The sequence below is a fragment of the Python bivittatus genome, unplaced genomic scaffold, assembly GCF_059951505.1.
Source record: "Python bivittatus isolate LINGU-HERP-01145 unplaced genomic scaffold, Pbiv_v1 ctg000700_np1212, whole genome shotgun sequence".
NCBI classification, from domain to species: domain Eukaryota; kingdom Metazoa; phylum Chordata; class Lepidosauria; order Squamata; family Pythonidae; genus Python; species Python bivittatus.
This window is the reverse complement of record NW_028277098.1, coordinates 103,758,023-103,771,946: the sequence shown is the minus strand read 5'-3', so window position 1 is coordinate 103,771,946 and position 13,924 is coordinate 103,758,023. Positions and strand designations below refer to the sequence as shown.

Genomic DNA, 13,924 nt, shown 5'->3' with positions numbered 1-13,924 from the left:
TGGAAAAGATCTAAGCGCCTTTCAGAACAAGCTATCATGTTAGCCGAAGAAAAATGGGAAATGAATGCCTTGGGCAATGAGGTTCAGAAGCGCTCGTTATGGAAGTGAAAATGGAAACTGAAAAATCCAGGTTAAAGTTAAATGCAGTTAAATATAAAGGAGACAACGACGAGGCCCATCAGCAGCGGTCGGTCGTTCTGTTTTCTTGGAGTTAGCAGCAGGTGAAGATGGGCAGGAGCTGAGAAGGAGGGAGGAGGCCGTTATTAAGGGCTTCCTGGACTGCAGCAGACTCAGTAAATGCTGCTGGTCCTCCTGAAGCTGAAACTCACGTAGTTGGGCATGTGACGTGAGCAGATGATGGAGCAGAAAAAACTGCGCCTGGCAAGGTTGAGGGAAGTTTGCGAAGAGGAAGACGTTAGACAAAGTAGATGAGTGGTCAAAAAAGTCAAGATGGCGGCTGTGACAATGTGATTGAAGCTCCGCCTGGTTTTTATGGGTGTTGCAATGCACACTGCTGCTGCTGCTGCTGCTGCTTCTCCTCCTCCTTCTCCCTTCTCCCTTCTCCTTTTAAAAAAAGATTTAAAAACATTTGAAGAATAAAATAAATGACAGCTCAAAAGAAAAAAAGAAGAAATGGGAAAAGACATAGTAGATGGAAAATAAAGCATCAGTAGATAAACAGAATTTACAATTGTCAAAATTTAAAATTCATTGCTTCGTTATTTCAATAATTAGATCATTTGAATATGTAAAATTAAATTTGTATCTTGAAAAATAATTGTGAATCGCCGCAAAACTCTAAACGTTCATATTTATATTAGTATTAATACTATTTGTCATTGGCTGAAATAAATACACATGATCTTATTTTTTTAAACAGGAGCTTTGATCATGCTGTCACAGCCGCCATCTTGACTTTTTTGACCACAACCTGCAGACACCCCTGAATGGGATCAAAGGGACCAAAGGACTGTCTCTGGAAGAGTTTATGACTATAAGGTGGTCAAGACAGGGAGCATCTGTCCTTGCATTCCCCACGGCTACAAGCCCAGCTTGATGGCCCCTAACCCACTAACTAGCTCACCATCCACCAGCTCAATGGCTCCTAACCAGCTAACTAGCTCACCAACCACGTTTTAAAAATTAGATATGAAATAGCACATATGATTAGGAATTTGCCAAGAAAGGAGGACGAGCAGCAGGAAGGGTGGCGTCCAAGGCCAGCAGGAGAACAGAAACAAAATGCAGGACAACCTTCTCCAGCACCTTCTCTTACATTTCCCGAAAAATCTCTCCTGCTGAAATTCAGGGAAGACTTAACTCTACTGCTGTTACTCGCTTATGAAGGATTGCAGTGGCAAAAATTGAAATGCTAGAATACGGACGTCGGATACCGGCAGCGCAGGCTTTGACTCCCCACCCCAGCGTACCGTGGCTTCCCTGAAGAACTCCTTAAACCGCCGGTAGGACTTTTCGGTGCTCTCCAGGCTGCCCTCCGCCAGCCCCACTGCACGCAGCTCCGGCTCGCCTTCTTCGTCGAGCCACAAACGGACCTGTGGGAAGAAGGAACAGCAAAACCCCCTCGCTGGACAATGACCAGGTTTGGACATCAAGCTGAGCCAAGCCATGTGCGCACAATGTCCTTAACCAGGTCAGTTCACCGGGTGCTGCGTTCATACAAAGCGTGAAGCTCAGCTGGACTGGTCCTCGGGTCTTGTCATTCGTGGCCGAGCTTGTCATACAAGCGCGAAGCCCAGAAACGGGTCCATTCCGCCACCGGGCTAAGTGTGTGGCTTGTCAAGGTAATGGTTTGCTTTACTGCATTGTGCGAAGCAGCCACGGGTGGCGCACCCGTGTGAACCAAGCCAGCCAAGGATCATCAGCAAGCCAAGGCTTAGCATATGGGGTGGAGCCAGCTGTGAAGACGCAGAAGGAGGGCCGGGAGGGAGCGGGTGACAGGCGCGGCTACAGGGTCCCAGTGACAATGCAAATCCTTCTTGGAGAACCTGACCAACCTTTGGGCTGCTTGACCTCATTGCAAAGAGATCCTCTCCTTCCTGGGGGGGGGGGGTTCTTGGCCAAAAGAGCCCCCAGCAGCCAAGGGCCATCAAGGTGAACCCCCCAATTCCCATGGCCGAAGGGGAGGCATCTAGACCTTGGGAGGAAGAGAGGACAACTGAATTGTCTGGGGTGTGTCATCAGGGCATCGTCAAAAAGGTCAAGATGGCAGCAGTCAAGGCCCACCTGTTTTTTATACGCATCACCCTGATTATGGGGCAGCCCACTTTTAGGAAAGGTTCCTGCCATTTGTGAGCATGTGTGTACATAGCCAACCCATCCATACTGGAGCTTTAACTCATCAGGGCAATGCTAAGCCATAGTTTGTTTGATGAATAAACTAACCCTGAGTCTATCAGGACAGGGTCTTAAAGCCGAATAGAGTAACAGAAGGAGAGCAACTCTTAAGCCAGCTTTCCCTGGTTTGACAGCCTCTTAACAGGGATGTCCACAGGGCGTGTAAGTATGTGTCAGAAAAGTCAAGGCGGCTGCTGGGACTGTCCAACCAAACCTCTGCCCGCTTTTTAATGTGTCCTGCAGACACAATATGTGTAAAAAGGGGATGGGCTTCAGCTTCAATCAACCCCATCTTGATTTTGTTGACCCTCCCCATGGATACTCCTGCCTCCCCATATCTCGATCCGACATTCAGCCGCAATGGACAGAAATGCCAACTGATGAGCATTCAAGATGGTTCCTCCTCCCATCTGAGTTGTCATGATGAGTTCCGTCCATTGCCTTCAATCCACCTTGATTCAAATGGCTCTTTAAGGCAGTGTTTCTCAACCTCAGCAACTTTAAGATGTGTGGACTTCAACTCCCAGAATTCCCCAGCCAGCATGGCCACCCTAGCACCATCTTTCAGATTTTGACCTCCCTTGCAGATGCCCCAACAGAAGAAGCAACTTCCTTAGATGTTTCCCTTGGTGCCAGTCAACGCAGAGGAAAAATATACGGGTTTGCGTCTCTCTGTGGAAACGGAGAAGCCCCTTTGAATGGAGCAGTTGTGAGAGGCTGGGAAGTCAGGCTGGGAAGTGTCCAGATTCACCCATCTCTTGCTAGAGCCTCACCGCTGTTGTGGTGGTTCCTTAGTCCCATGGCCGGGTGGGCTTATTGCTGCCTTCCAGCCCCCGGGGTCAGTCCCTGGGGAACGTAGGCGCCCTTTAGACCGGGCATCCAATGGCTGAACGCTTGTCTTCAGACCTCTGGATGGGCAGGTAGGAAATTCTGCGCTGGCTGGGGAATTCTGGGAGTTGAAGTCCACACATCTTAAAGTTGCTGAGGTTGAGAAACACTGCTTTAAGGGGATCCAGACCAGCACAGGAAAACAGGTCTTCTACACAACAGCAAAGTGAAGTTTCGCCCGCTGAACCCAATTTCCTAAGCCCCATAAACGGTCTGCGGACAGGATCCCACTTCAAGCCGTTGCAAAGCCAACGTTGAGAAGGGGAAATGAATTTCCTACCTGCCCATCCAGAGGTCTGAAGACAAGCGTTCAGCCATTGGATGCCCGGTCTAAAGGGCGCCTACGTTCCCCAGGGACTGACCCCGGGGGCTGGAAGGCAGCAATAAGCCCACCCGGCCATGGGACTAAGGAACCACCACAACAGCGGTGAGGCTCTAGCAAGAGATGGGTGAATCTGGACACTTCCCAGCCTGACTTCCCAGCCTCTCACAACTGCTCCATTCAAAGGGGCTTCTCCGTTTCCACAGAGAGACGCAAACCCGTATATTTTTCCTCTGCGTTGACTGGCACCAAGGGAAACATCTAAGGAAGTTGCTTCTTCTGTTGGGGCATCTGCAAGGGAGGCCAAAATCTGAAAGATGGTGCTAGGGTGGTCACCCCGCTTTGTGAGTATCTCTGTGCTTACTGACCCTTGAAATCTCTCCCAGATCTAGGTGGTGGGATCATGAATTTATGCCAACCCCTCGAAGTTTTCTCTGGCAAATTGCCCGATTCTCTGAACAGATAACTCTGCCTACAAATGCCATGTCTTTGTGAAAGGTGTAGCCAAAAGTGAACGCCCTTTTCTGGAAATTGCATACCAAAAGGGCTTGCGTTATGGAAATACAGAGAAAACTTATCTCCCCGCTATTGCAGAGGATGCTAATTACTTTCCTTTTAAAACTTGTAATACTTCCGTGTATTTCTGTATGGCCCTGGACCAGATTTAGACCGTCTGAACTTCAAAACGGAAAAGAGCGTTCACTTTTGGATATGCCTTTCACAAAGACATGGCATTTGTAGGCAGAGTGATCTGTTCAGAGAATCTGTTCAGCCTCACCAAGGGGACTCAAGAGGCAGGTGAATTGGGGGAGAGGAAAATGAAACTGCCCTTCCTGATGGCATCCACACAATTTGGGAACACAAAGTCCTCCTTTCAGGCCAACACCCCCAGCCCAACCTATCCAGATCATGTGTGTCTGAAACTAATTATTGGTTATCTCCAATAAAGTTTATGGCACGGGGCTGGGTAATTTGCAGGACCACCTCTCTCCAATTCTTTCCACCTGGCCACTAGATTCAGCAGGGCAGGCATGCTCTGGGTCTTTTTATTTATCCTTGCTCTGTTGGTTTTTCAACCTTGTATTTGCTGCCCAGAGTCATGACTGTGAGATGGGTGACCATGTAAATTTACTGTAATAAACAGACAAATAAATGAAAAACGTGGAAGGATGGGCACAACGGGGGTTAACTAGCATTGGACACAGCTTCGCTGACACACTCGGGGCCACAGAAGTCTCACTTACTTGGTGAAATTCTTCCTCCAGCTCCCGGATCTTCTTCAGAAACTCAAGGTGCTCCAAACAACTGTTGGATTTGGTCACCAGCGTGTGAACCTCCTCCTCCACCAGATTGTAGATGGCCAGGGCACTGTCAAAACTGTGCCTAACAAACACACACAAAAGGGGGAGCCTTTATGAGTCCAAATCGCTCTTTTCCTTATCAACATCTGCTTTCCAAGGTATGTTGGATAATCTCAAGTTTATTCAGCTTTCCCCACTGCTTGGCTAAAGGACTGTCCACCATCGGTTCTTGAAACAGCAAAAAAATCAGGCTGACCTAAAGTTTGCTGCCCCCACTGCTGCTACCTTTCCTGCCCATCCTGCTTGCCACCAAATGATGGCATTTTTATTTACAGCGTCTGGGGCAAGTTAAGGAAGAAGATTGGTAGATTCTCCCGGCTGAGTTTCCTCCTCCTCCCACCAAGCATTTCTAACCAGCAGGAATTGTAGGAGAGCCGTGTCAGCGAAACTCAGGAGACGCCTGGCAGCTCCTTTACAGACTAACACATTTCATTAAAGTGGAATTAATAGAATGTGTTAACCATTGGAAAATGCTCACCAGAAACTCCCTTGAATGTGGGCTGGGGCTGGGAAGGCAAGGTCTGACAGATGGCAAAACTGGTGGGTTCGGCCATTGGTCAGAACTCACTGCCATCTTTGCACAAGTGTTTGGCATGGATTTGTTCAAGAGCTGAACATCAGTGTGGGGCAGGGAACTGCGCAGGGAAGCAAGGGATGTCTCTGTCTCTGTGTGCTGCTTCAGGGCCGTGCCTCTCCCTGAGCTGGCCAGCTATTAGCCAGGCTGATCCCTCTTTCCTAGTTAGGACCCCGAGCTAGCAGTAGCTGAGGGACCTGGTGGATACAGGGGAGATGGTGGTTTGAAAGAGGCAAACCCTCCCACGCCTAAACCAGCATCCCCAGGACCAGAGGCATAAGGTCATGCTTGCCCCAGCCCAAAGTGACCAATAGACACTTAGATGATCCCACCTGCTAGGGAACCCTGACTGTGACACTGTCACAGTGACACATCAGATTGAGTCTACAGTAGAACTTTTACTGAAAGGCAAAACTTCTACTGAAAGGCTTGAAGGCTGGAAAAGCCACCCCTGGTATAAGCTGGGGACAAGAAGAAGGCACTGTGAGGCGGGCATGGGAGAAAAAAGAGGTCGCTGGCACGTCTGTCCTGTACTTAAATGCAAGACCTTTGGAAAGCCAAGACTGCAGAACTGACAAGAAGGTGCGCTAGTGAAGGCAAGCAGATGTTGATCAATTACAGCAGATACAGAAGTTCCCTGAGAAGTTACTGTCCGCTCTGAGCATTCAGACTCCCCAGTTTCCTCAGAGTCTTTTCCATCACTAGCCAGTTGTGGTGGGCATCAACTCAGGAAGGCACCCAGGAACCAGCCCTCCTTCTGCCAACCCAAAGGGAGTTCCATTCCCCCCACAATGGGAGTCTGGGTGCTCTGTGGAAGCTGGGGTCTAATCAGGCAACTAAGCGAGGAGGTCGAGTCGTCTCCATGTGGCTTTTCCTTCCACTGTGAAGCACTGCAAACCTTCATGAGAACTTTGCATGGGAATAAACCATCCAGTCCTCAGGCCTCCTGTGGCAGCCCCATGATTTGCCCCAGGCCCCTTGAGGGAGATGGGGAAGGCTGGGAGCCTTTCCAGGGACTGCCAAGGCTCTCGCTTTTGACTCGCTTTTCAGGCCGAGGCCAGAGAACTTTGCTCTCCTACCGGACGTCGGGAGTGAAGCCGAGCCGAGCCGCCTCCTTCCGCAGCCTGGCCAGCGTGGCCCCACCTTCCCTCTGCAAGCTCACCAGCTGGGCATTGCACAGAACCTCTTGCATGAGCTGCCGGTGCCTGCTCACCTGGTGCTCCACCGCCTGTGGGGCAATCAAACATGTTAGCCAGGTTCATGGAGGGCAGCGACCATTCTCTCTGAATCTCTTTGGTCCAGACAGTACGGAGCTCAACACGAGCTACAGGAGGACGAGGAACGAGGGAGGGCAACTCTCTCCTCCCCCAGTTAGCCATCTTCCAAAGCTTGGAAGGAAAAGGTTCTCCTGCTAGAGGGGCCTTGAGAGCCCACTCCAGCAGAACATTGCTGATGCAGGTGGTGTGTAAGAGAGGGCACAGGCATCTACAGCTCTTGAACTACTCCCCCGCCTTTTGTGCAACAGCGAGCCCCACTATGGGGCAGAAATCCGCTAGACCCCCTGAGCTAACTGGGAGTTTCCCTGAAAACCACTGCACCCCATCCTTATAAAGCCAGCTTTGTCCATGCTGGTTGGGAGAGAATGGCTGGATTCACACAGCTTGCCAGAGGAGGCCATAAAGAAGGTGGGTCGTTTGTGCCTCATCGTGTTGGAGCAACCCAACCATGTCTTAGCACCTTTTGGAACACGAGCCATCCCTTCAAGCTGACGTGTGGGATACTCATTTGGGCATAGCATGTAGTCCGTTTTATTGACTCCCATTTGGTGTGCTGTGAACTCAGACCATGGGACCTGAAGTCCAACAAACCACTTCGCTTTCAGAATGAAGCACGCGGACTGGCCAGGCGGTGAGGAGTGCTCGGCCACTCTCAAAGAAAGCTGTTTCTTCCTTCCAAGACGGAGAGGGGCCTGTAGCTACTTTCGCCCATCTCCGTCACAATCCTCCAGTGGCCCAAGACTCTGTTCTGCCATCCAGTGACGAGTGGAACTAATTCGGCCCTTCCAAGCCAGGAGAAGAGGCAGATCACCACGCCTGGCCAATGCCAGGAACTGCCACGGGGCATCAAACCTCAACCTCATGCAACGGTCCGGCAGATGGCAAGTCATTACCTGCAAGGTCTCCAGAACCTCTCCCTTCTCCAGCTCCTGGATGGTGCTCCGTAACAACTCGGAGGCCTTTTTGAGTCCGCTGACAAAATGATGGATTTTCTAGGAGGAGGAAACACCAAAAGACATTCTGTCAAAATCAAGGTTGCAGCCTTACGGTTGGGAGGCCGGGACGCAAGGTGATACCCAACAGACTGCAGGCCACTCTGGAGGAAATTCTGGGTGATAAAACTGGTGGCAGAAAGCCCGCACGCTGCCCACTAAAGATGGAGAGAGGACAGGAGGCATGGGCTTTCGTACACGGAGATGCCAGTCTCCAAGTGCAGGTCTTCCTGGCACACATTTGCAGCCGCCTAGACCGGTATTTTCCACCTGCTGCAAGGAGTTCCTCACCAGATGCCTTCAGCAGAGTGTTTATTCACAGAGCACCGCTGGGGACTGTGGTTCTCTGCAGCACAGGCCAAGGCCCCACCCCAAGGAGATCTCCCACCCCGGTCTGAGCCACGGGAGCTGGAAGACCCGAGTCCGAGGGATGTGCGGGGAGCAGCAAGTGCGGGAGGAGGCCTGGAGTTTGGGGCTGAACGGCATCAACGGCATTAGGGCCTTCTTTCTAAGTGAGAAATTCCACGACAAATTACAGAAGAGGGGTCTCTGCAGGGGGTGGTCCAAAAAGTCAAGATGGTGGCCGTGATGGTGAGATCAAAGCTCCACCTGATTTTTATCTGTGTCGCATCATGCAAATAAAAAGACCAGGTGGAACTTCAATCACACCAGGGCAGCGGGCGTCTTGACTTTTCTGACCACGCCACATGGACACCCCTGCGGCTGAAACTTAAGAAACAAGTTTGCTCCCAACCCCCTTCCCCACATGGATAATGGCATGAGAAGAGGATACCTGAAAGAACTGCACCCACTCCCCATGGCTGTAGGGGAACTGACCATCAAAGGCCTGGGTCAACTGGCCGCTGTCCACATGCCTCCCCAGAGCTTTCAGAGAGCTCACTGTCTCCACCTGCAGGCAAGACACAGGACGACAATCGACCTTTGGGTTGGAGAAACCATCTAATGATCTAGCTTGGTTTGCTTCATTACACCAGCAAGTGAGGTTGGCTGATCTTGAAAGACAATGCAATGTCAGATTGGATGGGAAGCCACCAGGAGATCCCAGGGCTGCAGGCTGGGCTGGAAAGTTGAGACACATCCTGGCAGAAGACAGTGGCAACACACTTTCTGTTCTGTCACCAAGAAAACTGTAGGAACATCGCATCTGCAGAGTAACCAAGAGTCAAGTTGGACCTGAAGGAGATTCACCTTTGCTTCTTTGGACCAAGAGAATAAACCTATGTTTTTATAAAATCCAAGAGATACCTAAATACTGCATGTGAAAATGAGCTGAAGTATAAACCAGACAATATGTTGGCTGGATTCCCAAAACATATTAGACTCACTTAAAATGGGATTATGAAATTTGTGGTTCAGAAGGGTTGGGAACACCATCCTTCTCTAAGCAAGTTGTGTTAAGCCACGACGGGGTTTAATCTGCCTGGGCACCGCATGCTGTGTGAACACGGCCATTGAGTGAGGGATTTAACATGCGGTGCGAACTGGGCCATCTGGGGGCTGACTGCTGCAAAGGGTGGCTGGAAGGAGAGGCCTCGCCTGCCCGCCCGGGTGTAGCAGAAACAGCAGGAATTGTGTTCCTATTTTAAAAGGAGTTGATTCTCCAAGCATAAGCAAGACTTTTTTGCATCATTTGTTCAGCTTGCAGGGTTTGGCCTTTGCTGGCAGGGAATCCAGACCTGCAGTTCCAAAGGCAAAGCCAATTCACGCCTACCTGCTTGCCGAACCCCTACATTTCAGGCGGTCTGGTGCCGGGGACCCCGTGTGGCCCCACTTCCTGTGAAGCAGGCGGGGCAGAGAGAGGGGGGTTTCCGGCTCCCTTTCGGACTTGCCATTCATCTCGCGCCCCAGAAGGAGCTCTCCCCCACCCCACCTTGGTGCCTTTTCGTGCGGGAAATGAGAACATTTTAATCATTCAGGGCAGTGGCAGTTAATCAAGGCCATTAATATTTCACATTACATTAATTAAAGCGAGCGGCATTAATAAAGGAACAGAACCCTTTTCAAGGCTGAATTATTATCTTAATCCCCACGTCTGGCGCACCGAAGTGCTGGTGGAAGAGGCTGACTTAGCAGCGGGAGCCAGAAGACCATTAAGGCCAACGGGGTTGGCGTAATTAATGGCTGGGGAGAGAGGAGAGACAGACAGGATCAGAACTCGCCCCCCCAGCCCCCCCAGCCTCTCAGGGAGAATTTTCCTGCCATTCCCACCCAGCTGGTCCCACTCAATTGGGGAGGGGGCAGGCAGGCTGGGGCCAGGATAAGAGCTGGGGACGTTGCCCTTCAAGGATTCTGGAGAATGTGTGCGTGTGGGGAGGGGGAAACAGTACTGGGGGTGGGCAGCAACTGCCTGCTTTGATTCCTCCCCAGAAAGCTGCCCCCCCATCAATGAAGCCACAATGATGTCAGGGTTGACATGTTGTGATGTCATCGAGCAAATGAGGCAAGTTACATACTTTGCCTCATTTACATCATGGCATCACGATGGGTGTGCCGTCCCTTACCCCCCCTCCCCGGGGGCAGGGGGAAAGGACATCCTGAAACTGCCCTTGTTCTTTTCAAAATCTTATTTCTGCCTTTCAGGCACTGAGGCAGGGTTTATTACACCCTTTCCAGATGCTCAACCAGGTTGCCACATCCTCCACTGGATTCCTCCTGAGGGTCAGGAAAGAAGCTGGCATCAGCGCTGTGTGCTGGGACCTTCTCCCAGACACAGTTCCTTCTAAGCATAAACCCTTGGGGGTAGCCCCCAGAGACCCCCAGAAGAGTTTGCATAAAAGGTAAAGTCTCCTTTACTCATCCTAAGTTCATCTCCTGGTGGCTACAAAACCATTCAGTGTTGTTGGCTTGAGAACAGGAGAGACGTTGGTTGCCCCTGCCTTCTTCCATCCTGGCTTTTCATCTCCCCAAGGAGTTGGGGCTCCCTAGAGGTCTCCCATCCAAGGCCAGACCAGGTGAATCTGACCTGCTTAGCTTTTTTGAGATGAGCCACATCAGGTAGATGCTGTTCCCTACCTGGGCTCAAAACGAGGGACCAAATTATACAGTTTAATGTGAAAGAGTCATCAGTTTAACTACATTTGACTGGAGAGTGCTAAAATTCATTATAGTTTAATGAAAATTGAAAAAGAAAAAAAAAGAGATGCAGTTTTACTCCTCAGCCTGTTGGTCAAAGGCCAACAGTGGTCCTTCCACAGGGGAAAAAATGGTTCAGCCTTTATCTAATAATTTGATTACACTGGTCCCTGTTCCAAAAGGGTTTGTTTGGAGTTTAAAAAAATGGTTTGATGGTTACTCATTCACTTAAAACTTCGCGCTTCTCTGTCTCTCTCTACCCATCATTATGAACACATTTAGAGAGTCAAAGTCAACTTTGTTTCCCCAAACTGTTGCAATCCTAGGAAATGCAGAAGCTTTGGGGGAGCTCCATAGCTGCCCACCTGCCATCCTTAGGAAGGGGTGCTTAATAAGGAGGGGGGTCTGCAAAGGCCCCATTGCTGTTGCAGCAGCAGGTCTCAAAGCAGGTCCAGGGTTTGGCGGAGCACCTGGTCACGTCCCCACGAGAGGGAAGGCTGTCCCATACAGGATGCTAAGTGGACCTTTTCCGTGGGAACAAAGCTATTTGGCCATGCAACCGAGGGGCTTGGGGCAGAAAAGGCCCACTGGGGGAAGCAAGAAAACAAGGCACCTTCAGCCCAAACAATTCTCCCAAACATCTACCTAGAGTTGCCTCCTTCCCAAAGTTCCTCAATATCTCTCAAAACGGGGCAGAATTGAACCACCCCATTGCTGCAGGAAGCTCCTTCTGAAGGTCCGTTTTAGGAAGGAAGGCAGGATATGGGTCAAAGGAAGTGGCCTCTCCTTTAGGTCGCATGGCTTTTCGGTGGCGGGGCTCTTCTGCTTTTAACAGAGACGTGGCCCAGTCCTGGCCTATGACAGGGAGCAGTTTAGCATCTTCTGAATTTGGGGGCTGCACGCAGTTGCAAATCCTGTTAAAACCACACACACACACACACACACACACACACACACAGCAGTCCTGCTACTGTCTTGGGAAGGACGGGGTTTGCACTGCACAACGTCACAAAGGGACCCATGTTCAGGCCGAGAAGCTGATGGGTAGAACTCACCTGCAAGCCAGGGAATTTCTCCGTGTGGGAGGTCGCCTCCTTCTCTGCCACCAGCAGGAGGATGTGGATGGGGCCAGGAAAGGCTTTCTGCAAGGAAGAGGAGATTGGGCATCAGCGTCCTTCCAGCCTGTCCTTGATGGCTTCCTCTGCTTGCTTGGTGTGTGTGTGTGTGTGTGTGTGCGCGCTGTGTCCCTGAAACCTTCTCTCCCACCTCCTCAAATTGGCTCAGAGCAGCCTCAGAGCACATGGAGGGTGGGTGGGGACGTGATCGGGGGAGGTCAGGGTTGGTTTTTGCTTTTTTAAAGAGGGGCAGTTTACACTGAACTTGGTTTGGGGTTCACTTTGATTGTTGGTTCATTTAAACAGGGATCTCAGAAGCAGGGAGACACACCAGATTCAAACCAAGCAAAGGCAGGGCATTTGCTAAGCTTTAACATTAAACAAGTCGATCCAGGGTATTGTCAGAACCCAGTCCAGTTAGTTAATGTATTCTGAAAATGGGTTAACTCAGTAAAAAGGTTCAGCATGCTGTGTGAACACAACCTTGGCAACTTTAAGATGTTGGACTTCAACAGCCAGCATGCTGGCTGGGGAATTCTGGGGGTTGAAGCCCATCCATCTTAAAGTTTCTAAGGGTGAAAAACATTGGTATAGATCACAAAAATTGTGGATAGCCCTTGAAAACATGCATGTACCGGACCACCTCAATTGCTTATTAAATAATTTTTATGATGACCAGGAAACAACTGTCAGGATGGAATATGGAGCATCCGGAGGGTTCAGAATTGGACAAGGAGCACGCCAGGGTTGTATAATGGCACTGCATTTATTTAGCTTATATGCAGAATCCAGAAATGACAGATTAAACGAAATAGAAATTGGAATTAAAATTGCTGGAAGAAATATCTGCCCCTTCCTATATGCTGATGAAAGCCCTCTGATGGCTGGAAGTGAAGATTTAAGGAATCTTTTCTGGAAAGTGAAAGAAGAGAATGTAAAAACTCTGCTACTGTGTGTTTTTTTTAAATAAACTATTTAAAAAAAAAAAGAAAATTGTGGCAACAGGTAATGATGACCCAAGGCAAGGAAGCAGAGAAATTGACGTGATAACACCCTTTATCTTTCTAGGCTCCAAAATTCACTGTAGCCAGGAAATAAAGAGATCGGCTGCCTGGAAGAAAGTCTATGAAGGACCGAGACAAAGTATTGAAGTGCAGAGGCATCACGCTGACTACGAAGACACAGTACGCATAGCGAAAGCCACGGTTTCCCCAGATGTAAGCTGTGGGTGTGAAAGCTGGGCCATCAGGCCGGCGGAGGAAAACCGAAGCCTTTGAACCACGGGGCTGGAGGAAGGGGTTGAGGGGACCGTGGGCCACGAGAAGAAGGGGCCGCTCCGTCCCAGATGGAAGTCGTGGAAGCCCACGGCAAAGCTCGGATGTTCCGGCCCGGAAGGCGAAGGCCAGGTCATGGGGAAGACCCCGGTGCCTGGACGGCGATCGAGAGAGAGGCCGGCGGGAGGCGCGGGGGCTGGAGACGCTCACGGATGACAGACGCACTCAAGAGATGCAGACAGACAGCCCTTGCAAAGGGTCTTTGTGGCTGTTGAGGCCACAGAGAGTCAGAGACAACTGAACGAGCAACAAACAGCATGTCACCTGAATACAGCAGTTCCGTTCGTTAATGGTAGCGCAGAGCTTAAAATGTTGCGTGAATCTCCCTAGTAAATGCAGCTGCCTTATGGGCTAGGAGTTATTGACATTTTAAACCCATTTCTATGGTATTTTCACCCAGATCAGCTGTACTCTCCCTTAAAAGAAATGGGAAATTAAGAAATGGGAAGTTAAGAGGCCGCATGTACACGGGGTAAGATTTCTTCAGCCACGTGAAGAAGCCAACTCTACACCTGGTACAGGCATGATGGAGGTCAGAGAACTTCTTTTTTATTTCTGGGCAAGTCTGTTGTGCAGCCCGCCTGCCTGCCCTCCTGCCCTCCTGCCCTCCTTC

At 50.3% G+C, this 13,924-nt stretch overlaps 1 protein-coding gene across 2 annotated transcripts in view; it reads right to left on the bottom strand.

Moving 5' to 3' along the window:
* Positions 1-13,924, bottom strand: part of KIAA1755 (KIAA1755 ortholog) — a 33,847-nt gene that overhangs the window by 4,109 nt on the left and 15,814 nt on the right. For both annotated transcript variants that reach the window (XM_007441863.4, XM_025175453.2), the window contains exons 7-12: positions 11,918-12,004; positions 8,563-8,679; positions 7,671-7,769; positions 6,580-6,728; positions 4,810-4,948; positions 1,431-1,553 (exon numbers count right to left, since the gene is read on the bottom strand). In XM_007441863.4, coding sequence (XP_007441925.3) covers positions 1,431-1,553; positions 4,810-4,948; positions 6,580-6,728; positions 7,671-7,769; positions 8,563-8,679; positions 11,918-12,004 — 714 coding nt within the window. The remainder of the gene's footprint in view (positions 1-1,430; positions 1,554-4,809; positions 4,949-6,579; positions 6,729-7,670; positions 7,770-8,562; positions 8,680-11,917; positions 12,005-13,924) is intronic.